At 39.6% G+C, this 27,727-nt stretch overlaps 1 protein-coding gene across 5 annotated transcripts; it reads left to right on the forward strand.

Moving 5' to 3' along the window:
• On the forward strand, positions 1-27,464 carry LOC121672875 (solute carrier family 13 member 4-like). 5 transcript variants are annotated; one of them, XM_042045775.1, is made up of 16 exons: positions 3-888; positions 6,576-6,704; positions 10,058-10,194; positions 10,402-10,583; positions 11,274-11,328; positions 12,945-12,996; positions 13,721-13,798; positions 15,092-15,282; positions 16,447-16,566; positions 19,426-19,527; positions 20,646-20,747; positions 21,794-21,921; positions 22,993-23,123; positions 23,502-23,663; positions 25,174-25,311; positions 25,954-27,464. In XM_042045775.1, exons 1-16 carry the CDS (start codon positions 790-792, stop codon positions 26,089-26,091), a joined length of 1,944 nt encoding a protein of 647 aa, XP_041901709.1. In that variant the 5' UTR covers positions 3-789; the 3' UTR covers positions 26,092-27,464. The 5 variants fall into 5 exon arrangements, with proteins under 5 accessions (XP_041901713.1, XP_041901709.1, XP_041901711.1 ...); XM_042045777.1 differs by having other exon boundaries at positions 21,794-21,891; XM_042045776.1 differs by having other exon boundaries at positions 5-888; positions 12,945-12,984.
• Positions 27,465-27,727: the final 263 nt, after the last annotated feature.

The following is a 27,727-nucleotide window of genomic DNA, read 5'->3' on the forward strand; positions in this document are numbered from 1 at the left end:
GCAACTTCTACCTTCAGCAGTCCTCATTGGTGAATTAGAGTTGCCTGTAGCTTTTTAACAAGTTTTTGTCTTGAGATCAAGTATAATCCATGCTGGAATTACTGCCCTGTGAATTCCAAGCTCAAGGCAAAAGTAGGGTAAAGGTAGATACAAAACAGAAGCAAAGAAATAAAATCCAAAGGAGCTGCAAATGGAGGGGGGGTTCGGTCTTTTCTTTAAAGAAGAAGTACCTGAAAATTTACTTCTATGCACTAAACAATAAGTTGTTTGGTTTAGTAATTTTCCAGCAGAAAAGGAACTGTATATGAGACTTTCAGACTATCAAGCAGAAGGAAAAGCAGCAGCCCAAAACATATCTCACCTGATTTATGAAAACAGGAACCACATCGCTAGATGATGGAAGAAAAAAACTTTATAAAACATGGGAATAAGGATACAACACATCTACAACTGTGAGTCTGAATAAAAAAGAAAATTTGTCAAAAGATCACTATGCTCCAACTTGCAAATCTCTGCATGTTATGGTGTGATAATAATTTGGATGTGGTGGTGAGCCCTACATAAACTGAATGTCTTTGTAGTCGATAAACCTTTTCAAAACAACAGATTGAAGAACAAATAAACTAAGAAAGATATTTTAGGTGACTGTGGGGATAGGAGATGAGATGCTGAGAGATCTTTTGGGGAAATCCAGGCACAGGTGAAGGAAAACGTGGCATGAAAATTGGAACATCTGAGGAACCAGAGAAGAATCTGAAGGAGGAAAAAGCCACCAGGAAGTGAAAGAGTATGGCAGTGATGAAGGAGATTCTCCGATCCAGAAATCTCTTTCTCGTTGTTCTCATTCCACTTCTGCTTCTTCCTCTGCCGCTCATATACCCCAGCAGTGTAAGTACATTTTCATTTTCTTTTTAGCAAAGCCTCTGAGTGCAGCAGGTAGTCCTGCTGATTAAGCTTGCAGTGTGCAAAAAGAAAGACAAAGACCTCAAGAAACACAGATCTTAGAAAAATCAAAGACTCAAATTTGAAGGACTGTGAGGGTCACTGAGAAGTCATCATGATAAGAGCCAGGGGTACCTTGAGTCATATCACAAGCAGAGCTGAAGAGCCAGGTGAAGCTAGTAAAGCACTGTTTTAAAGCAGAAATATTGGATCTCTTCTTTTTCTAAAATAATATCTGTGTGGAAGGGGGAACAGAACAAACACATCCATGAAATTTTCTTTAAGGAGAGGTCTTTAAAGGAATACTTATAGAGTCTTTAGTTTTTTAGTAATAAGTATGCATGGAGGGACTTTCAATTTAGTGTGGGTTTATAAGGCAGCAATTCAGGTGAGGCAGGAACTAGGACTTGGTAGCAATGCATGGCACTGACTGCTCCAGAGCAGGTGGAGGTGCCTCTGCTGAGGCATTGCAGCTGACACTGGCTCATAAATGCTGGCCCAGAGACATACACAGCAATGCAAAGGAGGGAATATCCTGTGCTTAACACACAGACCAGGCAAAGGGAGTGAGTGCAGCTGTGTTCCTGACTCTGCTTTGGAGCTACTGAATACCTTGGCCACATGGTAAAGTCCTTTCTTTGCACATCTCTGCAGCTGTAACCCATAAAATAGCAATGTTTTCCTACCTTATAGAGGTGGTGATATTTAACTTATCAATATTTGCAATGTATTAAAAATCTGCAGCTTGTCCTTCCCCATAGCCCTAGACATAAATCTGTCCAAAATGTGCAGTAATTTCCATTCTGTCCTCTGCCCTGCTAAAGATTAATTCTTCCTTATAGTATCAGGGGATTTATGAATACTACTCCTTTATCAAACAGAAATGCAAAGGATTAGGAACTGTATAGCTGTTTTCATAAACAAAACAGTAATATTTTGTTTAGAAAGATAACCAGGATTCATAGAAAGGAAATGTTCCTGCACCACTGAACTGTATGTTTCACGTTTTCCTGCTCTGAACGTCAGTGTATCTTGGCTGGTCTCTTGCAATACTTTTTCATCTCTTTTACCTCAAGAGAGGGAATGAATGACAGACAATTGTGCTCTTCAGGGAACAGAAAGGCTCACCCTTTCACAGAGGCTTGTTTTACAGAAAGGTTTAATCTCCCCCCATGTCCCTGGAAGGGTGACATGAAAAGAGATACTCCTTGACATGCTCAGCCAAGGGAATTGTAAAGCACCATATGGGTGCTGAAGCAGGAATTCACTGACAGGATTGCTCCAAGAATGTACACCACCAGAATGTACAGTACCAGCTGGTACAGCACCAGCTCCCCTGCACTATTACTCTGCACCTTGTGATGCTGCTTTACTGCAAAGCGATGTGAAAATCCAGCTGGTGGTGATTTACATCCACTTTGTACATATGTGAGTGACCACAGAGGGTAAAGTACAGCTGAGTGTCTGACCAAGAGCTGGACAAATGTTTATAGTGCTATTAAGAAAACAACACCAGCAAGTAAACTCAGCTGACAGCACACTATTCAAGTGCCTTTGTGTAGATTTTACTTTGTTACAACCCATTGATTATGATTACTTTTTAAATGGGAAGATTAAATTTGATGCCTGCTCACATGGTGGTATTTTTACATTTATATTAGGTTTTTTTGTCTTTTTTTATAGAGATTGAAATTACCAGGTCATTTATATTTGCATTTCTGCAGGGAATCAGCTTGCAGTTTCTTTGATGATACCAGCACATCTCTGGAAACGTCAAAGGAGCATTACATGTATAGTGGCAAGAGTGATCAAAGGGAGCACAAGGACTCAGAATTGTTGTTAGATACTGCTAATGGGAATAAAGTCCACAGCTTCTTTAATATTATTTTGTGACAAGGAATGGTTGGGTGAAAAATAAATTTGATAAAATTTGCTTGAATTCTTTTTCCCCTTCCAGAGTTTTGACTGAAATTGTACCACAGGTTTGGACACACATAAATGTCTTTCAGGTCAAAAAAAGTGTTTGCCTTAAACTGTGGGTCTTTTTCATTCTGTCCTTATTTCCTTCATTGTTCACAGTGACGTGAGCATTTTTGCTTCTTTTTTGTAATCTTTATCCTCTTTTTTTTTTTTCTTTTGTCATAAAGCCACCAGAGATACCATCAGGCATGCCACATGAATTCAGTCAGTTGAGAACAGGCTTTCTGTGACCACTGTTCCTGTGGCCACACTGTGCCCAATCAAGGATCAGTTTGGATTGCTCCTCAAAAGTCAGCAGCTGGCAGAGCTGTGAGACCTGCAGTATCAGGGGATGCTGACATGCTGATATGCCAAATCAGCAGAATGGACCCTAAAGCACAGAATGTGCTCTGAAGAGCCACAGATGACATCCTTTCAGTCACCTTTGGTTTTATTTACACCGGCCGAAGACTGGAATTTCAGCATGATCCCATAAAATCAAAGATGTTATTCCAGAGGCTGGACTACTTCTTTGCAGAGCTTAACCACACCTCTGCATGCAAGATATGCAATGCACACCTTTAAGTGGGCAAATTTCCAACACAGAATTTATTCTTTCTTTTAATCATTCTGAGATCCTTGGATATTTTAGTTACAATAGTTTGATGCATGACCCTTAGTGTGGAGTTTTTAGCCACAGCTTCCTTTCAGCTCCTCTTTTATTTCCACCTAAGGGACTGACTGAAGACAGATAAATTGATGATAGTCCCTTCAGCCATCACATTTTCCTATTCCCTGCTTCAAGCTCTGAGGTTGGCTTAACAGAAATTTTCAGCTGTATAACAAATGAGGAGGGTGAAACACTTAAAATTATACTGCCACTGCTTCAGTCTAGTACTTAGTAGCTCTGGTAACCATTAATTAAATATATAAACTCAGCTCAATTAAATAGAAGAGATTAATATGGTTTCTCTTGGAAACAGAGAAAAATAAATAAAGTTGCCAGACAAGCCGATTAAGTTTATAGTGGAGATTAGCAAGCTTGGCTTTCCCAGTGCTCACTTACAGTTTTGTACCATTTAAAAATGGGAGGGTTTTTTAGGGTGTTTATTTTGTAAAATGATTGCAGCCTGTTTTGTAGGGAACACAAAGACTCTGTGCCCATCCCAGTAAGGTTTCGGTAGAGATGCAACTTCCCTTTGTCCTATTCCATTTTCATTATCAGCCTACTTTATTGCCACACAGAGAGGAGTAATAAAAAATAACAAACAATTACTCAAAGAAATTAAAGAGAAGTGCATTTTTGGAGTGAGAAAATGGTTTAGATTCAGGTTAGGATGAGAGCAATTTTATTAATTTTGGCAAAACGTATCCCTTGGATTTTACATCTGCACAGCTTTAAAATAAAAATCACTGATTCTTCTTTCATTAGAAGTTATTGTTCTCCTCAGACAACTGCTGGATCTCATACAGAGCCCATGCAACGTAACAGTTTGTTAGCAGAAGCTAATGAGTTAAAAATTACATATGAGTCAGAGTCACTAGGTCACAAAAATGGCCCTATGCTCTGCTCTCTGTAGAATATTAACCTTGAAGTATAATGTAGTTAAAAGTGACTGAGCAGCAAGTTGGCTAATCCAGAGCTAAATTTCTCCAACAGCCTTTCAGATACTCTTTATAACCTCTCAAGTAATTGGAGTCTATCTGCTCAAAGGAAGTTAGGTTTTCTTCCAAATTTTTTTCAGCTATTTTGGTGGCCCTGCTTAATAGAATCACAGAGTCATAGAATCATTAATGCTGGAAAAGACTTCTAAGATCATCAAGTCCAACTGCTAACTCGGCACTGCTGTGTTCACCATTAAACCATATTCCCGAGGGCCACATCCACATGTCCTTTGAAAGCTTCCAGGGATGGTGGATCCACCACCTCTCTGGGCAATCTATTCCAATGCCTGACCACCCTACCACTGAAGAAATTTTCCCTAATATCTGATATAAACCTACCCTGGCTTTGTTGAAATATAAGTGTTTAATGTTACACTTCTCTGAAACAGAGCGAGATCTGGCATTTAAATATTTAAATCCAGGCTTCTGAGTAACCCTGGCTGCAATTCTTACTCAAGTAAAGCAATCAATACATATCAATCTATCTTAACTTTCTCTGTGGGTTGTGTTCTGCCTGTTATTACTATAAGCAGTACTTCAAAAAAAAGATCAACAACTGATTGTAGCTCTTTGCTAGAGGTAATGTAAAAATGACACCTATAAACATGAATTTAAATACAAGCTATTGATTCATTCCATTGAACCCACATCCCTGTATAATTTCACTAGGCTTTACCACCTCGTTCACAAAAGTGATTGAAAAACAATGAAATGTAAAAACATGCTCATTGATTTGCACAGGGATATGTGAGAATTGCTTGTGTGACCTCTTGAAAGCTGCTTTATTTAGAAGTCATCCATCCAGGAAACAAAAGTAGTGAATTTATATTTTAAGAGACTCAAATAGCATTTATGAACAGGGAATTTTCTAAACAGTAGCCATTTGTGAGCTGTGACTCCACATGACTCGATAAATTCATATGCAACGTCTGGTACATAATGAAGAACGGGTACATTTATAGCTGGAGTAAATCAGTGCAGACCTACTAACTGCCATAGAATGCAGGTTAGGCCAGTACAGGACTTGGCTTCAAACTTGAGAAAAGAAAAGGAAAGGAAAAACCTTTTCTTGAGGGTAGTTTCTGTAATTATTACCAGCAGATATCCAGAGGTTTCTAAGTATAGAAACTATTGGTAAGATAGCAAATTGAGCCTAAGGAGAACTCCAAGGAGTGCAATAAATAAAGATATATCATAGAAATGGACCAGAAGACTTCCATGCACTAGCTGTGTTTTCCTGTAAGAGTATTCAGCAGATAGCACTTTTCTCCATCATACCCCAGCTCCCCATGACTGCTCAGCATGATGCTCTCATGCCTTTTTCTACCAGAACCTTGGACAGCAGCAAATTTGTCCCATTAACTCCATTCACCCATTGCTTCCAACCCTGCAGGTCTGTGGTCTTCTTCCGAAGGTCTTTAGAAATTACCTGAGCAAATAAAATCATCTAACAAAAGTGTTTGCACACTGTTTAAAAAAAAAAAAAAAACAACAAAAAACAACAACAAACCACAAGTTTCCAGAGCATTTCCCAAAATAACTACGAGGCAGTTTTATGGCAAATATGAATGCTCTCATCTGGTCCTGAAAAGTAACACTTCTTGTCTTTGTCTGGTACTGGAGACAAAAACATGCAGAGATAACAGGTCAACAGGTCTAATCTGAGCAGTCATGATTGAATGCTTGGTAAATATTGGATTATGGAAATCAAACAAATTTATAAATACACTTGAAGCCATTACTTTGCTGATAAACAGGCTTATCCCAATGCTTTGTCCTGTCTTATATGTGAAAATTCTCATTAGCATAATCTTCAGAAGCTGTCTTTTCAGATGGTAGCCAAGATTTCACACCCAAACAGCTGCACCTTTGGAGGTCCCAATACAGTCCTTTTTGGTTTTTCTAGACCCACGCACCCAGAGTCTGAAGAATCCCATGGGTGAGTTCACAGATCTCCCACAGCATGCGGTGGGGCAGTAAGACTCATCCTCTGTGCTTCGTTCCTGCAGGAAGCCTCGTGTGCCTACGTGCTTGTGGTGACAGCTGTGTACTGGGTCTCTGAAGCAGTGCCTCTTGGGGCAGCAGCCTTGGTTCCTGCTTTCCTCTACCCTCTCTTTGGAGTCATGAAGTCCAGCGAGGTCAGACCGTTGCTCATTTTTGTCATTTAATATTCTTACTCTCAGCTAATTATTTGAATAATGCTGATGTTAGTGCAGTAGCAAGGCTTAGAGGTATGGGAGGAAGCAGTGTACTGTAGCAATCGGTTTACTCATTGCTCTTCCTAGCCCACATGGTTCCCCCCACCCCCCATTCCCTGCCCCTAGCCCTGGCCGCTCCCTCGGGCTCTCCCTATTTGCTCCTGTACCCTAACCCTGCCCAGGTACTGCCCCTGAGCCCCTGACAAAACCCCCTGCACCCCGGTCACAAGGTCTCTCTGACTCTGGGGGTAGCTGGGGCAAGATGTAACTATTAAAAGATCCTCTTAAACCCTCATGGAGAGACCCTTCTCGCCTCCCTTGCCATCACTGGTTGTAAGGCTGATAGCTGCCAGAGCAAAACCACAGAGCTGTCCAAAATGGACTACGGGAGGGTGAAATGGTCTCACTGCCCTAAGCACTCTGCTGAGCTCTCAGGAAAGCTGCAGCCTGCTAAACTAAACCTAGCAATTGCAGCAGTGTGCATTTCATCATGGGTAACTGCGTCCCACCAGCTCTTTCTTCGACAGAAGATCAATAGAGGATATAATACAGCCTATATTAGGCAGGAGAGATGTCCATCCTTTCAACTGCTGCATCACAACCTATTGCTCCACAGGATCCCACCTTTCCCCTCCTCAAATCCATGTAAAGAGCAGCTACAGGACACACTGTAAAGTTTCCTTCCAATTGTATTTGCTGTGGATGTCATATAAGGCAAGAGGGTACATACGCTAAAACCAGTTACCATTTACTGTAAAAGACTAGATAATTTTGTTATCCAGGTGAATGTCTAGTCTTTTTTCAAAGCTGTAACCTAGTGCTGCATTGTAGCCATGAGTTCTCAGGCAAAGGAGTAGCTGTACAAAAAAGTCTCTATGATCAGGCCTGAATTTGCTTACTTGAGTTTTTTTTGAATGTTAATTTCTTTCTTTATATGCCAATAATTTATTTTATTTTGTCTACAACTTCTTTCCCCCCTCCTTTTTTCTATCTCTTTATTTGGGCATGAGGGGACAGCACATTTAAGGACAAGTAATACAGATAAGACTGCAGAAGTATATGTAGCAAACATAAAATTGTTGGACTTCTCTCACAATCTAGCACTGGGAATACCCATAAATGGATAGAGACAAGCATGAGCCAAGAGTTTTATGACTGCTTATTCCCCCAAGTTTTGTAATAAAATTAGATGCATTTTCATACAAACACAATTCGGTATTTTCACAATCTTTTCTTCCTAACATTTTCATTAAAAATTTGGCAGCACACTGGAGAAGGAAAATTTAATGGCAGCCTGAGAGAAATTCAGTGTAATATCAAATAAAGTGACAGTAAGACTGCTGAAAAGAATGTATTATTTGCTTTAGGAACAGAAATAAACCCCTGCATTCAAAAATAAACAACTCTGATGATGTTGCAGTATTTCCAAGCTGTTCAGGAGTGACTGTTGCCTAGAAAATTACTACTATTTAAGCAACAATTACTCACAGGGGCTTAAGAACATGACTCAGTGTGTCATATATATGTATGTTGGTGTTAATAAGACTATTAGCATTCACTTATTTCTCCAAAATGGCTGTAAAAGGAATAAAGGAAAAAAAAAAATAAACAGGTTCTTCACTCTGCCAGGTTGATGGATTTCCTACATTCACCTCATTATTTTTTGAAAAGGTAGCAGGAAAATAAAGTAAGTTAATGAGAAAGAAGACGGTGGAAGAAAGCCAAAAAGGTGATATTTAAAAGTTCTGGCAAACAACTATGATTGCCAAATCTATTTAGGTCACCACAGGGATTTATTAAATAAGTGTTATTAAATGTATAACTTGTTGCAGATTTCACAAAATAACGTTAGTGTCATTCTTGCACTTTATGGAGGAGCATCAATATAACTGAGGACAAAGGAAAAACTATTGCTTCCTCTGTTCTTAATTGTTTTTAAATGCTGGCACCTACATTTGGTTAGAGGAGTAGTTTTAAACTGAAGAAGTTATGTTTTTAGAAAAATATTCCAGTAACAGCCTAGGAAGGTATTTCCACTCTCGATATGACTGTGTCCCGCAGCCATAGGGAGGAGGAGAGAAGATCCAGCAGGCAGGAATTGTGCAGCAAGATTGATTTATTTAATTATTTTACAAACTCTTTTATAGACTTTTTTCTTCATAGTCTAATTGGACAAAGGACCAGCCACCCCTTGGGGTGATTGGCTAAAATCCTAAAACATCCATTGTCAAAATATTTTTCTACTGTACCATAAACATAGTTCTACAAGGTCGCAGGTGTTCATGGTTTACAGAACTTCTGCTGTTATCTTCCATGAGAGAGAAAAGTATCCCATGGTTTAAAAGAAGCAGGAAAATTCCTTGCTAACAGCATTTTTGGATCCACAGGAAGGATTGCATCAAAATTAAATGAAAAATTTTGCTAGACCCCAAACATCTGTTTGCAACTTTTATTTTCTCCCATTTTGTTTGTTTTTACAGAAGTATGTGTGTGTGTTTGTGTAAGAATTGTATGGTTTGCTTAATTTGCCATTTTTGCAGTTGCTTAACAGAATATCTTCTCATTTTTTTAGCAAGACCCACATTCACAATTTCTGCTTTGGAGGTGGTCTCTTAATATTTTCGTGAACCAGTTAATGGGTTTTGCTCATCATCTTTAAATTAAAGTTCTTCTTCTTGGAACTTTTCCCTATTTTCCTGATAAAGTGGAGATGGATTTCCAATGTGAAAAGTTTTGGCACAGGGTTTGTGGATCACTGCAGCAATATACCAACCATTTCTTATCACACTCAAAGAGCAAGTCCCACAGGACTTTTTTTCTGAAGCTGTAGGTTCTAGGGATGCCACATTTTGCCTAAAAGCTGAACATAACAGAATAAATATAAGCAAGATAGACAAAAACATGTCCAGAATGAAAAAGCAGATGAAGCACAGGAGTAAGCTGCCTTCAGTGCAGTTTTGCCTGTGCTTGTTTCCCTCTGAGCCTAGTCGAGTATGACTGATTTACTGCAGGCACTGAATATCCTGCTAGAAAAAAATAACATTTCTCTTGATCTCTTCAAAACTGAGAAGCCTATAAACAATAGGGTAGAGAACCTTATTTGTAAACACAACAAGAAGGAGATTAAAGAGACTATTTTGATTTATGAATTCTTCATTTTCTCCAGCTCCCTGTCATTCTTACTCCAGGGAGCAAAAATGCGCAAGGCTATATTTCTTCTCATTCATCATGCTTTCTGTGTAGAGTAGTTACTGCTTTTTTAACTGACTGATTCCCCCTGGCCCTTAATGCAGGTGGCTGCTGAATATTTCAAGAACACAACTTTGCTCCTCATGGGCGTGATTTGTGTGGCAGCTTCTGTAGAAAAGTGGAATCTCCACAAGAGAATTGCCTTGCGCATGGTGATGATGGCTGGAGCCAAGCCAGGCATGTGAGTTGAACCTTTGGCTTGGGGGTAGCTTGAGCCTGACAGCAGCAGCTTGAAACCTCTCTGATCTTCCCATCCATGGGCAAAAGCTACCTTGGTTTGGGGCATCTGTCACACCCATCTTTCCTTTCAGAGTCTGAAAGCTCACAAATTTTCCCCTCCTTTTTCTTCCCCCTGTGATTCCTCGTATTTTCCTGTGCTGCACTCCAGGTTGCTCCTTTGCTTTATGTGCTGCACCATGGTGCTCTCCATGTGGCTTTCCAACACCTCCAGCACAGCCATGGTGATGCCAATCGTGGAGGCAGTGCTCCAGGAGCTAGTGAATGCTGAGGAGGAGTGCGAGGTCATCACGACTGCAGGCAGCACCGTTGCTGAAGACAACAAGCCAATAGGTACTTTTTAGTACTGGCCACTCTTTTCTCTTTTGTTTATCAGTGACCAGGCTTGTTGATACATATTATTCAAATTCTATCGAGGTCAGATCTGTCTGATTTATACTGCCAAAAGCACTGATATGTACTCTTTCTTTTTGTACTCTAATATTCCTTTCAAAAAATGAAAGAAAGTTTCAAGAAGTGATGGAAGAACAGGAGCTGGGACACTATACTGAATTAGGGCATCTGCTGTGGCTGTATGTAATAAACTTTTGGGTCATAGGATTTTACAGGGTTGGGAGAAAACCTCTGAGAATAAAGTCCAGGAAATTTAGAAGAGGCTCAGAAGCTTTCTCTTGACAATCCCATAAAAAAATTTGATAAGAGCTCTAAGGTTCATTTTGTTCATTCCTTCCCAGAAAGAAAAGGTTTAGGAAGAAAAAGATCTCTCCTTTCTTTCACTTTACAGTTTCCAGGCTGAAAATTTTTTCATCCAACCTTGTCTATTATTTGTAGGTATCACAGTCTTTTAATTGCCAGATGCACATAATCAGTACAATACAGAACAATAAAATGCTGCATAAAGAGAGCACCTGAGACTGTTTGGACAAGCTTTTATTTGTAGCAGCTTCTCCAGGTCCAGTGCTGTGGCCCAGGGACTCAGCTCAGTTCTTACCCCAAGGGCTGCTCTCTGTTCCTTTGTTGCAGGTCTCGGTGAAAAGCATGGCCAACCTTCACTGGAGCTTATCTTCATCAATGAGGAGTAAGAATGAACCCTGTTCATCAGGACTGGACATTTGAACCCTACACAGGTTGCAATGAGATGAACCCAGGAGTAGAGCCAGGAAGGGCAAGCAGAATCTTGCAAGTGAATGTTTCACATGTGACTGACAAGGAAGGCTTACATGATAAATGGGATTAATGCAATGGTCTGGATCTCACTAAAACTTTGCAGTATTCATTTATTTTTGAACACTATGGATATTTTAGGGAGAAGGAAAATATTTGTAGAGGTTTGAAAGCTCTTTTGAAGTCTGTGTTTGTGCTGTGCAAGAAAGTGCTGTGCACAGATTTTTATTTCTGTTCCCCTGAAGGAACAGTGATGGAGAGGATCCAAATACAGCACGGACTGCTCACAGGACATATCCAGAGGGAAATCACTTACAGAGAATTCCTGAAGAAAGTCTGAACTGCCTGCATTTAAGAGGGAGATGAGAATGGAGGGTGGAGGGAGATGATGGGAGGCAGAAAAATGCCCCTCCTCCCCCACAAAATTTGTAAAAGGATTTTTTAAATAGAGACAAATTTCTTCAGAGGTTTGAAACACTAACAGTTTCAACTAGGTCTCTATTTGGGGCAGAATCTAGTAAGGGGAAAGGGTAAATCAAGTAAAGGACTAATTTCTTTGTCAAATTATCTAATTAACCATCAGTTAAGATATACAAGACAGTATACAAAGCTAATGTCCTAAAAATTTATTATCGGCTAATTTTGAGGACCATCTTATGAAGTGTGAGAACAAATTGCACAGTCCCTTTTTGAGCTCCTTCTGTATTGTTCACAGCTGTTCAAAATAAAAGAGAAACAAGTATTTTTTTACTTTAAATGTTAATTAACTTTAAAACAAATATTATAATTCAAACAGTACAGGTTGATGACTTTAAGTTAACTTGCAAGATCTAAATAGTTTTCTCATTAGTCTAGAGACTAATTGGGTTCTCCAATATTGCCTCTGTTACCTCTTTTTATCCTAGCCATATTTTCCATGCAATATAGAATTAAATCTTCAGATTGGCATTGTGCCAATGATCCTTTTAAACCCTATTGAAGAATATGTGTGGGATATTTCATACAGAACTATTATTAAAATAGGATTACTCGAACAAGAGCTTTGAATTTGGCAGGAAAAGTAGCATATCTTCTGGAAAGAAATTCAGTGGATTGTTTGCATGATCCACATGCCACACAGGACAGGTTTTAGGGAAGGCTTTAATGTGGTACACGTAGGTACTCAGAAACAGCATTGGAAAAGTTGGCGGAGGAGGGGCTTGACTGGAACAGGCAGCAGTGGTGCTGGATTGCTTGGAGATGCACTCCACAGAGAATGGAATCCTCTGCTAGAACGGGGTAAATGCCACCAAGAAAACAACCTTTATTTTTTGCACTGCTACCCAGCTAGAGATAGAACTATGGAACATAATAATGACTCTTATTGTTTGGCCAAGAGCCCACATAAGAGGTTCTAATAAACAGTATTCAGCATTTCAGTAGGCATTAGCTCTCCTGCAGATGTTGCCCCTCCTACCCATGATGTGTGCCTTTTGCGGGAGCTGGATGAACAGGCATTTTTAAAGTATATTTTCCTTTCTTTGTTTTTAGTGCTACTACTACTGACTTCAGCTCCTTGATGCACTCAAAGGTATTGTCACAGGTGATATTTTCTGAGCTACACTGTCTTCTAATGCAGGAACCAGCTGAGCAAGATGCACAAAGCTCTGAAAAACACTGCTGTTTCTTTTATTTCAAATGTGTGGTGGTCACTGGCAGAAAGTATGTACTGCAGACGGTCCTGCTTTGTATTTAACCTGTCAGCCTGCTTGCACAAATCAATTGGGGATCATTAGCTCCATAACAACAATGACATAAGTACAAAACAACATAAGTTTGTTTTACTTCCTGCTGGAGATCCTGAGATCCAGTCAGCAAACTAACAATTCCATATGGTTTCCAGCAAATTCTTTTGGAATAGGGATCATATCATATGGGTATGATCTTTTATCGCTTGGGCATTGCCAGCTTCTGCAGCTGCGACTTCTCAGTTGCTACAGCACATATCACAAAGTCACAGGCTCAAGGGATCTCTTAAATTCTCCTGCATGACAGAGGAAGAAGACCAAATCTCATTATAATCTGACTTTAAAATCACTTTAAAGTAAAAAATCAAGGAGTTTAAACTTTTTTTTTCCCCCAGCATAAAATTAACAGCTGATTTTTAGTGGGCTGGATTTTCTTGTAGTTTTGGAACCATTTTTTCTTCTTCCTTCTTTGTCCCCAAAACCTGCTACCCAGTACCTTTACAAAGCATCACAAATTCTGTTCTAAGTGCCCCTAGGAACATAATAAAGGCTAATCCAAAGGCATTTTCCTCCTTGCAGAGCATGAATGGTGTGCACATGATAGCCAACCCAATTGGAACAATGAATTCTACGAGCAATGGGCAGCACCTACCTCAGGTAAGGAAATGTTAGACCTGGGGGTGAGGCAAAAAACAGATGTGAATACCACCTGCTCCCCACTGTTTAGTGTTTGTTCCTTGGAAGGAATCACTTTCCATCATCTCACCACAGCCACGGCTTGGCCCTTTGCTAGTTCTTGCTCCCATTTAGATGCAGCCAGCACAGGTATGTTCAGAAGACCCATCCCCAGTGGCTGGGACAATTCATCTAGCTTTATATTTAGCAATGTGATCACGAGTTTCCTTTATTATTTCACTGTAATAGCCACTTTGTTTCTGTAAATCCTCCTTGGAAAATAGCCCAACTCAAAAACAACAGCCCCTGACACACAAAATCCTACTCAGAATGAAAAAAGCAGCAGGCATGGACCATTAATCTGTTCAGCCACTTTGTTAGGTAGTCTTAGTATCCACCTCCTTTTTGTCTTCCAAAATATCCAGCCTCAAAATTCTCCATTAAATCAATTCATTCTAGTATTTCTACTTCTCTCGAGTGGATCCAAGAAGAGGTTGCTGTTTGGATGACAATTTTGTAGAATCCTAATGGCATAAGTTTATGCCCACCAAAGAACAGGCTAAAACCAACATACAAATTTGTGTTCACAGTGCAAAAATAAATCAAAATACGAATTAGTAAATCTAACAAGCCTATCTGAACCACTTTCTGCCTTTTTTCCTCAATCCTAAATTGCAGGTTGCATGTGAAGTGCCTTGAAGTACTGTTCCTTTTTTCCCAGTACAAGGACTTGATTTATAGAGAGTTACCTGCCACTTAAGAAAGCTTCTTTTGGAGCAAAACTTTCTGGCATCTTGTCCTTCCATATTCCCATTGCCCAGCCTTTTCCATGACGTTTTGAGATCCCTGGAACTCCATTCCTAATTAGAGGCTCTGAGCCAGTTTAAGTGTGAAAGGTTCACCAAGCCTTTGTGTGGTGGCTGCTCTTAAACCTCAAGGATTATGAATTCCTTCTTCTGCAGTGCTGGCATCCTGTCCCTGCAGCCCTCAAAGGCTTTCAGTGTCCCACTGATATTCCAGTCAGACCCAGAGCTGGCCCAGACCTTAGCCAGAAGTCTGGTTACTGCTTGTCCTACATTTCTGTCACAGACCAGGCGGTTTCAGGCCCCTGGCCAGGTTTCCAGGACTGATCCCAGTTAACCCCTGTGAAGAAAAAAACCTGCCCTCTCTTAAACAAACCTGTTTCTTCTCTGGGCCCTTTATCGCTCTGGCGTATGAGCATGCTGGGCTGGTGTTCTGATCACCTGCTTTCCTTGTGAATGTGTCCCCTCACAGGCTCAGATCCTGGTCCTGCCTCCTGAGTCCCCGGAGCTCGGCCTGAGCACCAAGTACCGGTACCAGACCAGACATGACCACATGGTCTGCAAATGCCTCTCACTGAGCATCTCCTATGCAGCAACCATTGGGGGGCTGACCACCATCATTGGCACCTCCACCAGCCTCATATTCTTAGAGCACTTCAACAAGTAAGTGATAGTGGGATTTGGTGAGAATGGTGGGTGAGTCATTGTCATCCTTGTGGGTCATTTCCTACCTCAAGGAACCTTAGTACGACAGTCTCTCTGAAGGAAAATTTGCTTCTTTCTCTACTCTAATGTTATTACTAAGGGTTAATGTTTGAAAGTTAATACATACCCATGTCTGTCTCCCATGCAAAGTAAAAACTCCTCAGCATGTGGTAACATTTAAGTTTCTCCATCAACTTCTTTTGATTTGACATACTGATTATCATGAAGGCAGCAGGCACTCTGGAAAAGTAAACACTAGAGCCATGAAGGTATAGCAAAGAAGAGAAAGAAATACTCACAAAAGAAGAAATGTCATAAAATCAGCTGCTCAACATGTAGTTCAAAAAACCCCCCAGCTTAGATATGTGGCCTTACACATTTGCTTCAGAGAAGATGGGAAGCACCTCTCTGATCACCTAAGTATTTCCTTTATCATAGGCCCAGGGCTCTCAAAGACATGAATGTTTCAATGCTAGAAATGTGAATGTTTTTCTGTCAGAAGACTGCTGGTACTTCTCATGCACAGACACACATCCAAGCTCAGACCTGATTCTGACCACCTCCTGCTGCCACTATTGCCTTGATACCCCTCATTTCTCTCTCTTAAATGGTCATAGCAAAGAAGAGTAAGTTCAGAAGTCGTTCTTAATCCAAGGATTTGGATTTTACAGAATTTTCCAAGATCTTGCTTTTATGACAGTTGCATTAAAAGCACTCATCAAACATCTTTGTCAGAGCACAGCAGAATGCAGCCACTATTTGTGTGGCCCATGAGAAGACATACAAAGAGATTCTGGGTGAAATCATTCTGAAGTCTGACAACCCTAAAAGAAGCCTTAGTATAAACCACAGGTAAGGATGGAGTTTCACTCCTGGCATCTCCAAGTGTTTTTGAAGCTGGCCAGACAATCTGGTGTTAAGGGTTTGGAGAGCTATAAGTGTTAGTGTGTTGGTTTCACTCTGCACAGGTAATGCAGCTATTGCAAATGCAAACTGATGGAGTTTTTCTCTCATGCCATGACAGATATATATGCCTAGAGATGTGTGTGCAACTATGACTGTTGGAGGTCCCTGTCCCTTTACTGTTCTAACTTCTCGTGCATCCTCTTTTGTAATTTACAGCCAGTACCCAAAAGCTGAAGTGGTGAATTTTGGAACCTGGTTTCTGTTCAGTTTCCCCATCTCCCTCATCATGTTGGTGCTGACTTGGTTCTGGCTGCACTGGCTGTTCTTGGGTTACAAGTGAGTGAAGGTTGTTCAAGATACATGGATTACAAAAGCAGGGCATCTGTAGCTCCTCTCAAACGTGTCTCATAAAGACATTTTGACTGGAAAATGACAGAATTTAAGGCACAATTTCCTTCTTCTTGCCAGAACAATTACCAGAGGAAATCTCACTGCTTAGCTGCCCTGCAGAGGCAGCAGTATAGAGAATTGCTGCTTGAGATTAAAGTGCCCAGGTATTGCTGATAGAAATCCTTACTAAGCATTCAACTGTTTTGGGCTTTTTTCACTCTTATGACAATGAGCATTCCCTTGTGGACCAAAAATCTTGTTACGAGTCCTTTTGGAAAAGCACAGTTTAAAAGATGGATAGAAAAATAACTGCAAGTGAACAAGTTACTTGTCAGATCTGCCTCCAGCTCAACAAAATTAATGTAAAACCAGCTAAAATGAAAGGTAAACAGACTCCATATATATTTCCACTCTTTAAAGTGGAAAGACTCACAGCCTGAGACAAATACATTTAATACCAGTAAGTCCCTAAGCCCCAAAATAAGAAAAAGTCTCAATCTTCTAGTTTATTGTACCACATATTGTCTTTACAAAGTTAATGAAAACTGCCTAAATGTGTGCATTTAGAGTGGATTAGTTAATCTGCAATAAGTTGTGATGCAGACACATTTACTCAGAATTAAATTGGCCTTAATTTGATTTAGTTTACTCTTAAATGTGAACTGAACTGACATCACTATTTCACCCAGGCCAATGACTAAATTGATAATGAGTTCTGCTCACTGAGTGCTGTAATGAGTGCTGCTGACCTTGACTAGATTTGAAGTAATTTAGAGGTGAATGGCCCCATGCCCCTCTCAGTGAGTCTCTGAGTCTTGTAGTTCCAAATTAAAAGGCTAATATAAATTCCCTCCACCACTTTTTTTTTTTAATCTTGAGAAGAAACAGGCCCTAACATACCCTCAATTAATTTGGTTTAACAAAAAAATAAAATTGAAATTCCACATTGCATCCAAGACTTCATGCTGATTAATGTTGTTCTAAATAATACCAGAGACTGAAGCATTATTGACTTTTTGAGAAGTACTAGTTGATTCCAAGCCTCCTTAATCTCTGACTTCTATTCACCGCAGTTCATTAAAGAACATATTATGTTAGGAGCTGGGCTTCAATACCCTGCCTTCACATCCTCCTGAGCCTGGAAACACTTAGAACATGTTGAAACAGCTGCCTAATGCTTGTGCACAAATGTTTAATGAATTCTCGTAGTGTTATTTTCCTAGGAAGCCCTATGTCATCAATCTGTTCTTACTTGGCTTAGATGGAACAGAATTTCAGACTTTAAGGCCCTAGACCAGGCCAAAGGTGAAAGAGAATGAACCTATCAAAGGATCTTTGTCAGCAAAGAAGAGCTAAGGGTGGAATTGTTACCACAGAACTGGTCTTTATAAACCATATAGCTCTTCTCTTCCAGCCTGGAAGGCTCTTCCAGCCTCTTCTCTCCCTGCTGGTGGATTTTACTGGTCTAACAGAAAGGTTTGCAAGGAAGTTTAAAATACATATAGATGAAAGGCAGTGCTAAGTGAGCTAAAACAATGTGTTACATATTTGCCCAAGTGAAATGAAAACCCTGGTTACGTCCTTTTTTTGACCAGACAGGGCCTGTCTGGATCTTGAGCAATGCAAATTCATTTGAGAGTCTGGCCTTAAGCAAATACATTGAGGGAGATTGAAGTCCATGGTTTGGCCAGTGCTACATCTTGGGTGTCTAGTGAGGTACCAAATGAGATAATAAAATAGCAGGAATCATAAAAACCCCTATTATCACCTAAAAGAACTATAAAAGTTGTGCTGCCAGGGTACTTCAGTCCCTGCTGCTGCCTCTTTTAGACTGGCTTAGATCCCCTCACCCCTCTGTGTGACAGAGGGTGCAGCTGGAGTGAAAAAGCAGGAATCTGTGGCTCAAAGCACAGCAAAGTAACACTTCTGGAAAGAAGAAAAGGAGAGGGTTGAAGTGAAGTTGAAAGCATCTTCATTTCAATTAAGAATGTCCATGCTGTCTTACAGAACAAAGGCAAACTGAACAAGCTAAGGGCTTCACTTAACATTCATGAAAATGTATAGCAGGATCAATACACCCAGCTAGGAAACAGGCTTGTGTTTTCATGTTCCCAGCAGAAGTACAGGCATTTTTTGCCTGGACAAAACACCAGGCCAACTGCCTTGGTGCAGAGAAATATGGTGCTTTTCTGGCTGTGCCTGGTTTAGAAACAGCTGTTTCTATAACAGTGTGAGTACAAGCAGACAGGTCGTGGCAGCTAATGGGATCCCAAGCACAGCTTTCCCTCATTGTTTACTGTGAATCCTGAATATTCAGGTCAAATATGGTCTCCAAAGCCAGAGCAGGCCCCAAATATGTTGGATAACCCTGATCCAACTGGAAAGCATAGTTAGCCCATTAAAAATTTCTATTGATAGCTGACCTCTGTCACAATATTTCCATGTGATGATAGAAACTAGCCGTAGCTTTTAGAGGTTTCTGGCAGCTCTTTGACGAAGCCTACGCAGAGGGAGCCCAGCCATGGCTCAAGATGGCTCAGTGATACCAATCAGTACTAGTCAGAGCACCCTGGGGACCTTCCAGCTATGACTAGAATTGAATCTTAAAAGAACTTGAAACCAGATTAATCAAATATCACACGCAGTAATTTCCTTTCCCATTACCATCAGGCCTTGCCCCAGTCACATCTTGTCCCAACAGTCCCTGACACCAGAATTTTCAGTCTATTTCATTGCTGGGATTTTTTAAGTACTTTTTTCCCCCCCTCTTTTATGCCCTTGACTAATTTTATCGTGCTATCTCAGTTTTAAAGAGACCTGTTCTGTGAGCAAGAAGAAGAAGACCAAACGGGAAGAAATGTCAGAGAGAAGAATTCAAGAGGAATATAAGAAACTGGGAAATGTTAGGTAAACCAGACCTTCCTTCCTTGGGACTTTGCCTCTCTAGGCAGAACTATCCTTTCCTATTGCCCTCCATGTTGCCTTTGGCTCATGTAGCTTGTTCTAAAACTATCGGCTCTTTTTCCTCCCTTCCAGGATAGAAATAGAACTAAATGCAAAAATGAACTAAAATCAAAGACTTTGTTACAAGCATGAGTGTTAACATGTAACTCACTTATTTATTTCAGAGGAAAAAGGAAGAAAAAGGAAAGATTCACATTTATCCCAGGGTTCAAAGGTCATCTGAGTCAAGCTGTGTCTTTGAACCCTAAAGGACCCCTTTTCCTAATTCAGGCACGTTCTTATTTTAGTGGATAGAAGTTCAACAAAGACTTTTTCCTAGGCCACCAGTTGTCCAGCCCTGCCAGTTGCCCACCATCTTTATGCATAATGGCAAGAAATGTCTCTTGAAGAGATTATTTGGCAAGATTTTCATTTTCAAAAGGGCTGATATGCCACAGAATTCCTTCTCCACAAAACATTTTTGTGCTGTTCAACCGAAATGTTGACAGATCAACCGCCTGAATAGAATAAACTCTGAAACTAGACTGTTGTTCAGGATGAGCCTAAACTTGAAATCATTCTTAATTTAAATCTATGCTAAATTAAAAATCCTCAAGCCACCTCAAGTATCCTCAAGTCACCTTGTGTGCACCATCTGTGCTAATTTACATTGTCATTTGCTCTTAGGCTTTCTACCCTTCTAAAAAATGCAAGAGAATGTGTTTACAGTGTAATGCTAATATGAGCTTCACCTTGTTAACTCATTTAATCAGATAATAATGCAAATACAAAACAAGCATTTAGAAATACTTTCCTTCAGGTCTCGCCCATGAATGATTGAATTGCAAATACAGATGGATATTTTTAGCCTACTTTTTACTGGGTTTAGATGGTTCCCAGCTGGGAGCCAAATCTAGAATTCTTTAATTCAAACTAATCTTCCTTGCTATTTTTCATATGGTTTTTATTCTTTTTTTTTTTTTAAGTCAATCTCTACTTTCTTACTTCTTCTGGAACTTGCTCTTGAGTTTTCAGATGACCTTGGAATTACTTCCTAATTTTCTCTGTTCTTTTATTTCTAGCTATCCCGAGATGGTGACTGGATTCTTCTTCATCCTGATGACCTTGCTTTGGTTCACTCGTGAGCCTGGCTTTGTCCCAGGATGGTCATCTTTTTTTGAGAAGTGAGTAAAATTACCTAAAAAACTGCACAGGAATACAACTTTGCTTCTTATGACTTTCTACAATATTTTTTTTCCCCTAAGACATCATCAGCCACATTTAATAAAGCAGTGAAAAATGGAGTCCTTATTAAAAAATTAGGATTTTTTTCTTAAATTGTGTTTGTTCATATAGTGACAAATTCCATTCTTTCTCATTATTCAAAATGAGCTAATTAGAGAAAGTAAATTAAGCCATTTCAAATGTAAAAGAATAGGAGGGTCAGATTTTGAGCTTAAAAAATTTTAGTGCATTCATAGAAAAGTTGTCACTAGAATATATTGCAACTATAATTGAAATTAGAATTTTTGACAAAGAGTGTTTTATCAAGAAAATGTCCATTCAATTAAATATTACTGAGAATGGTGACTGAAGCAAATAATTTTTCTTTTATTTTAAATAACATTGAAATAAATTACATTAAAACTTACTATAACACACTTTGCACACCAAAGAAGAAATGATTTGAATGTAAGTTTTCTTTATATTGCATAAAATTAACTTTGCATTCCAATTTTGACAGAAAAACAATTCCTAATATTATGATTTTCTGGTGATCACTGGAGTCTGGCACTCCTCAAAATACTTTTACAGAAAGAGTTTTAAACGTTTAATTTAAAATCAGTCTACAGTTAATTTCTAAAGGATCACTTGGGTTTGGCTTTTCCCCAGAATGTGTTTACTGTTTGTTACTTCTAGTAAACACACTATATTTCTGTACCTCCAAGTTAATAGATTTGTAAGCCAAAAGGGATTATTTTTTTTCAACCAGAATGTTAAAAATTGTTGAGCAATGATTGAAGTTGGCTACAAAAGTCAGTTTAACAAATGGGAAAAAAATCCAATTTGTATCCTTCATATGCAGGCATATTTTTCTAGAGGGCTGTTAGTATTACTTCAGATGTGGAAATACAACTGCACCTGCAGAAATGTGCTTGGAGTTATGTACCTGGATTGGAAGTGTTTCTGTTAATGTGCTTTTATGAAAACCTTGCTTTTTCTTTCCTAGGAAAGGTTACCGGACCGATGCCACTGTCTCTGTATTTCTTGGGTTTCTCCTTTTCCTGATTCCAGCAAAAAAGCCATGTCTTGGAAAAAGGAAAAAAGGTGAGGAGGATGCAGCAAGAAAGAGAGCTGGTACATTTTTCAATGTCTAATGATTTATTTTTTTGTCTGTAAAAAGTTCAAAGAAGAAACTTTTATGTTGGTAAATCAGGGTTCAGTTTCTCCTCTGATACCGGCCCTTCGTACACCAGACCTCCTTCTCCTTTGCCATAATTCATATTGTCTCATTCAGAGGATGACAAACAGGTCTTGAATCTGAGACTGCCACCTCTTCAGTGTTTTTCAAATTTAGGACTGAACTTAGAAAAGGTTCAGATGGAGTTCCATATTAAAGAACTATAATGCAAAAAAAAGCTGAAGATAAACCCTAGTAAAAAAATCATCACTTATACAGTGGAAATCACAGTAATGTCTTAAGATAAACATAAAGGAGGTCATAAAATCCCAGACAATGTTCCAATTTTGTGCAATGCTTCTCTCACAGTCTTCTTGATAATGAGATTATTTCACATTTGTGTTTGGGTAGCACTCAGTGGTTTGATCAGTTTGCTGTGCCAGGCTTTCAGCAGTGCTGTATGAAAGTAGAATGGTCTGCACAGTCTTACATGGAGTTATAGATGTATATAAACATACATTTTTATACTGTCATATATTGTACAGATTTTAGGAAAACATAGCACTCTCTAACTCCTCCTCCAAGAAAATACTCAGGCACTAAAAATCCTAATGTCCTCAGATAAAATCTAGGGGCCTAAATGCACTTTATCAAGCATCATGGCCTACTTCATAGCCCTTCTTTGATAATAAAATCCCATTGTAACACCTTCTCTGTAGTCTACAGATATATGCACATGTGTATCACAACACAGCACACAGTCCCTCAAAAAGCTGTAACATGAAAACACAGGGGTTTACAACTCTTTACATCAACAGAGCAGCCAAGGGAAAGCCAGGATGTTTGGAATTAATACACTGCATTTGCTGAGGCCAGGCTAGCCAGAGAAATAGGCTGTGGACTGCCTCTTTGCCTCTCTCTCAGGTAGTGCCATGCATATTCCATCATTTCTATTCTTGTAAAAATGTGAAGATCTTTGCAAAAAGGGCAGTATAACACTGGTCACACACTCACTTTATTTGATATAGGAGATGGTGAAAAGTCAACAGACATTAACAGCCTGGAGCCCATCATTACCTGGAAGGACTTCCAGAAGACCATGCCCTGGGAGATTGTAGTGTTGGTTGGAGGGGGTTATGCCTTAGCAGCTGGATGCAAGGTACTGATACAGATAATTTTTTTTATCCTCCTTTCTAAAAATAGTATCAACCTGCTCTTTTATTCCTTTGTATGCTCCCCAGTTTGGATTCATGATGTGGATACTTACAAGTTTGTACATAACTGAGGGAAAGAATTGTTTCCCACACATAATGTAGTAGGTAGCTACTCCCTGCACTCAATATGTCTTTTTCTTGCTATTTATTAAACACTGCAGTGAAATCTACTTTACTGAGCAAAAGGAAATGCAGAAAGCATTGACCTAAACTTTGTTTATTTGCTGGTGGGATTTGCTGATGCAAACTGCCACAGAGAGAAGAATCTGTTTTACAAACATACCAAGTATTTAGTAATTCTTGTGCTTCTGTCTTTTCCCCAGACCTCTGGCCTCTCTACATGGATTGGACGTCAAATGCTCTCCCTGAGCAGCCTTCCCTACTGGGCTGTAACTCTGCTGGCTTGCATTTTGGTGTCCATGGTAACAGAATTTGTTAGTAATCCAGCAACCATAACCATCTTTCTGCCTATTTTATGCAGCATGGTGAGTGAAAACAGTGACATTTTTAGTCTGTTGTTTCCTGACAGGCTTGTGAGAATTTTTTAGGATGTCAGGGTCTTTGCACTCCATTCACATGAAACCCAGCCTCAGTTCCCAAGCTACTGTTCTGTAACTTTGGAACTAGGACAAATAATAGAATTGGGCAGCCAAAAGCATATTTTAGCACCAAGGAATTTATAATACCTCTCAGCCCAAGTGCACTGAGGAATTCATAGGCCAAGTACAAGAAAAGGAGACTATGGAATCAACCAGAGAGGTGAATTTCACATAAAGCTTGAGATACTTTTATTAATTTTTTTTTTAATGTGTTGCTCATTAGTAGTCATCAGCTCCCTATTTGTAGAAAAGACTGGAGTGCTGAATTTTATTTCAGATTTTAAATTGTTCAGAAGGGTGATCTGGTAAGCATACTGTCTTCCAACGAGGAAAGAAGAGATGTTTGTAAGGGGCAGAAGAAAACCCAGGATGCTATTGACAAAGGTGCAAGAAAGAGATACTAATTTAATTTTATATTGGAATAACAATTACAGAAAATTTTCTCTTTATTTTTTTTATGTAATGTGAAGCTTTTCTTCCCAAGAGTGTTGGTCATTATCCATCTTTCCCTATTATAACAATTTTATGGGATTGTCCCAAAGCACGTTATGTGAACAGCTCTGAGGTAATATAAAGGTATGGTCAGACAAAAAGAACTAAGTGTGTTTCTGTGGCTTAGGAGTTCAGATTTGCTTCTGCTCCATGCAGAAAGTGACTCTCCTAAAAAAATATTTAGAGCAGTAATCTACTTGTAGTGTGAATTGCCATCTCAAGGCAAACTCTCTTTTTTGATTGCAAAAGGAACCTGGAGACACTCCCCTCCCCAAAATGATGGTAGCCTTGTTTACCCTTTCCCCCTTCCCCTCCGACATAAAACCAGGCCAAAGCCAATGTAAATGAAAATACAAAATTTTATCACCACTGGAAACCGCAGTAGAAGCACCATTCTTTAGCCCACTGTAAAGAATATTCCATCATCTCTGCCTTCTCACCATGCAAGCTTGGATCACAAACAGCTGGTTCTCTAAACCACTGTTCAGGAGGACATCACACAATGTCTCAGCATATTCAGCAGCTAGAAGAAGTGAGTTGTTTGTGTTAGCCTGTCGTGACTTCTCTTGGATGAAGACTGAAGTGGCAGTCAGTGTTAAGACCCAGAAGACACAATACAGAATGACACAGAGAACAAGTAGGAGAAAGAGCAAAGGTGGCCTATTAGTAGCAAACTCCACCCTCCCTCAGTGTGAAATGTCACAAGAGAGATCCATGGAGCACGACCAGCTCAAAATTATGGCATTGCTCTAAAAAAACCCAACCAACCAAAAAATAATTCACACTTAAGTTTAGAAATTAGGCAGATGGGATTCACAGAAAACAGAGAGGGTCCATTCATACTGATTGTCAGCAGTGACTTTTATTGATTAGGTAAAACACCGCTCTCCCTCTCTTCTTCCAGTCAGAAACACTGCTCATCAACCCTTTATACACCCTGATTCCTGTCACCATGTGCATCTCATTTGCGGTGATGCTGCCAGTGGGTAACCCTCCAAATGCCATTGTCTTCAGTTATGGGCACTGCCAGATCAAAGATATGGTGAGTCTTGGGTCTGGGTATATCCTCCCATGCTTCATGCAACTTCAACACCTAGTTCCAATCCACCAGCCAAAAATAATAATAATGATTATATTGGTGCTAATACTAAGTGATGATGTCTGCACTGCTGTTACATAATAGAGCTGTCAGGTTAAGAACAGCAAATCTGCTGTAGGACACACACATTTCTTATCTTTATTTTTTTCAATGAATGTAATGGTCTAAAGAGCTTCAGGAGTATGCAATTCTTTGCATTGACCTATTAAGACAAGCACAAGAGAGCAGGAGAAATTAGATTTATCACATAGCTCCACAGGAAGTCATGTATCACCCTGTTCTGTGTGGTTTAACTCTCCATTCTGATTATCAAGGATGAGAAGTTTGAGATTATCAAAATTGAGAAGTTCAAGTGACAAACTGAGCAGTTCATAATGAACTGCATCAGTCTTTAACCATCATTCCTGAATACTCCAACATATACCCTGACACATAATCCTCATTTATGCTTTTTTTTCTGGCTCTAGAAATCACTATACATAAATTATCACACTGTGTGTAAGTAAGTATAGATTTTTTTTTTTCTTTTTTCTCCTATCTTAACTGTTTTTGATTAAGTTGCTCTGATGCATTTTGCTTTTGCAGGTGAAAGCTGGCCTGGGTGTAAATCTGATTGGCCTGGCTGTTGTCATGGTGGCCATCAACACATGGGGAATTAGGCTCTTCCAGCTGAACACCTTTCCAGAATGGGCAGCAGTCAGCAACATCACAAGCCAAACGTAATCTTCAATGAAAAAAAAAGCAAAGGTGCAAGACCAAAGCAAGTTGGGACAAAATATTGTGCCTACATTTCACATAGGAAAGAAAGAAGGAAACTTGTGTATAGAGAGAACCAGGATCCATTGTAAAACCATGAAGAAAATCCACAGGGAGGTCTTCTGCAACAGCTTTTCTGTTCTGAAAATCAGAGTTAAAATGAGAGATTAGCTTTGCTCTGTTGTTGCTTTCTCTGGGATACCATAACTCAGAAAAAATCCACTCCTCCAGATTATCTACCTATAGCTTTTTCATGCCTTAGAGCAATTATGTAACTTGTATGTAGGACTCCGGGGCAGAAGACAGGTACTCATACACTGGTGTACTCAGCAGTAGCAGATCCAGTCCTGCCATTGACTTACAGTGATCGTAGGGTGAGTCTTATTCCCAAATCCAGAAGAGTTTTATAATCCTACTTCTTCTGAAGGAAAATTATTATTCTTCTTTTGAGATGATTCATCACTGTTTTGCAAAAACCACTTTTCCACCTAACTCATATGACCTGGACAGAAATCCAGCCACCAACTACCAGCTACAGCACTTCAAAGGGATAATAGGAACCGACAGAGAGGAAGGAGAATTCTCCTTAGAAGGAGAATGTGTTGTTGTTTTTTTTTCACACAGCACTAATATAAATTTCCAATATTGCAGTACTTGCAATCTCTGCTTTGGAAGAGTTTCAGGAATAGAAAGTTTTGTTCAAGACCTTCTTTATCATTACTGCAGTGGGAGTTCTTTCAGCAGGGGAAGCTGTGAGCAGCAAAGTCTTACCAGGCCAACACCCCCATTGCTCCTCTGGCTGCTGTTTAGTTATGCACTTTTGATTCTCCTGACAGAGAAAGTCTCCTCCCCAATGGCACTCAGCGCTGCTCCATGAGTAAGAAGGGAGAGGGCTGAAGTGGAGTGGTGCTGGTGTAGCTCCCCATCCTGTGCATTCACTTGAACATCACCCCCCCTGCTCTCTAGCAGCCCAGAGAACAGGAACTCCAAACGTAGAAAACTGACATAAAGTAGATAACTACCAAGCCAAAAGGCCAATCTCTTTATCTCTCATCAACAAAGTGAATGCCCTGCTTTCCTCAGTGGATCCCTGTGGCACTCATTAAATCTTCTCATGTATTATGTCCTGGTTTTAATAATTTCCTTAATGTCAATACATTTAAGCTGTAGATTAGAATGATTGAATCTCATGTAATCACACACACACTTTAATGAATTTTTCTTCTTTCCACTTTTAATCTAGTGTGATAGATAGTGTGAGTAGATAATGTGCAATAGATAGTGTGAATGTCTATTCTGCAAAAATAAAATGGCAATAAAATGAATTATTCACTACTGCACATTCTGGTGCTCCATGAGAATACAAATTGGATATATTTCACCCATAACCCACCAAACCCTTAGAGAAGCAGTGCTGAGACAGCAAGAGGTGTTGGTTTACTGCTTCTGTCAAAACAGAGGGATCCCACAGACTCGGAAATAAACAGATACAATAAAAGGTCATAGGCTGGCAGAGGGGAAGAAATATGGGAAAAACACAAAAGCATGTCTTAGCCCTTGTTCCAAGAGCAGGAAGTGGCATCCTTTAGCAAAACAATTGATA

This window comes from Corvus kubaryi, unplaced genomic scaffold, assembly GCF_017639235.1.
Source record: "Corvus kubaryi isolate FWS band 111438036 unplaced genomic scaffold, C.kubaryi_AGA036_p1.0 65022, whole genome shotgun sequence".
NCBI classification, from domain to species: Eukaryota; Metazoa; Chordata; class Aves; order Passeriformes; family Corvidae; genus Corvus; species Corvus kubaryi.

Excerpts from the sequence above, each read along its gene's own strand:
- LOC121672875 (XM_042045775.1), top strand. The coding sequence starts at position 790 with ATGGCAGTGATGAAGGAGATTCTCCGATCCAGAAATCTCTTTCTCGTT. Across the intron at positions 889-6,575 it reads CGCTCATATACCCCAGCAGT|GAAGCCTCGTGTGCCTACGT; the intron begins GTAAGTACATTT and ends TCGTTCCTGCAG. Across the intron at positions 25,312-25,953 it reads ACTGCCAGATCAAAGATATG|GTGAAAGCTGGCCTGGGTGT; the intron begins GTGAGTCTTGGG and ends TTGCTTTTGCAG.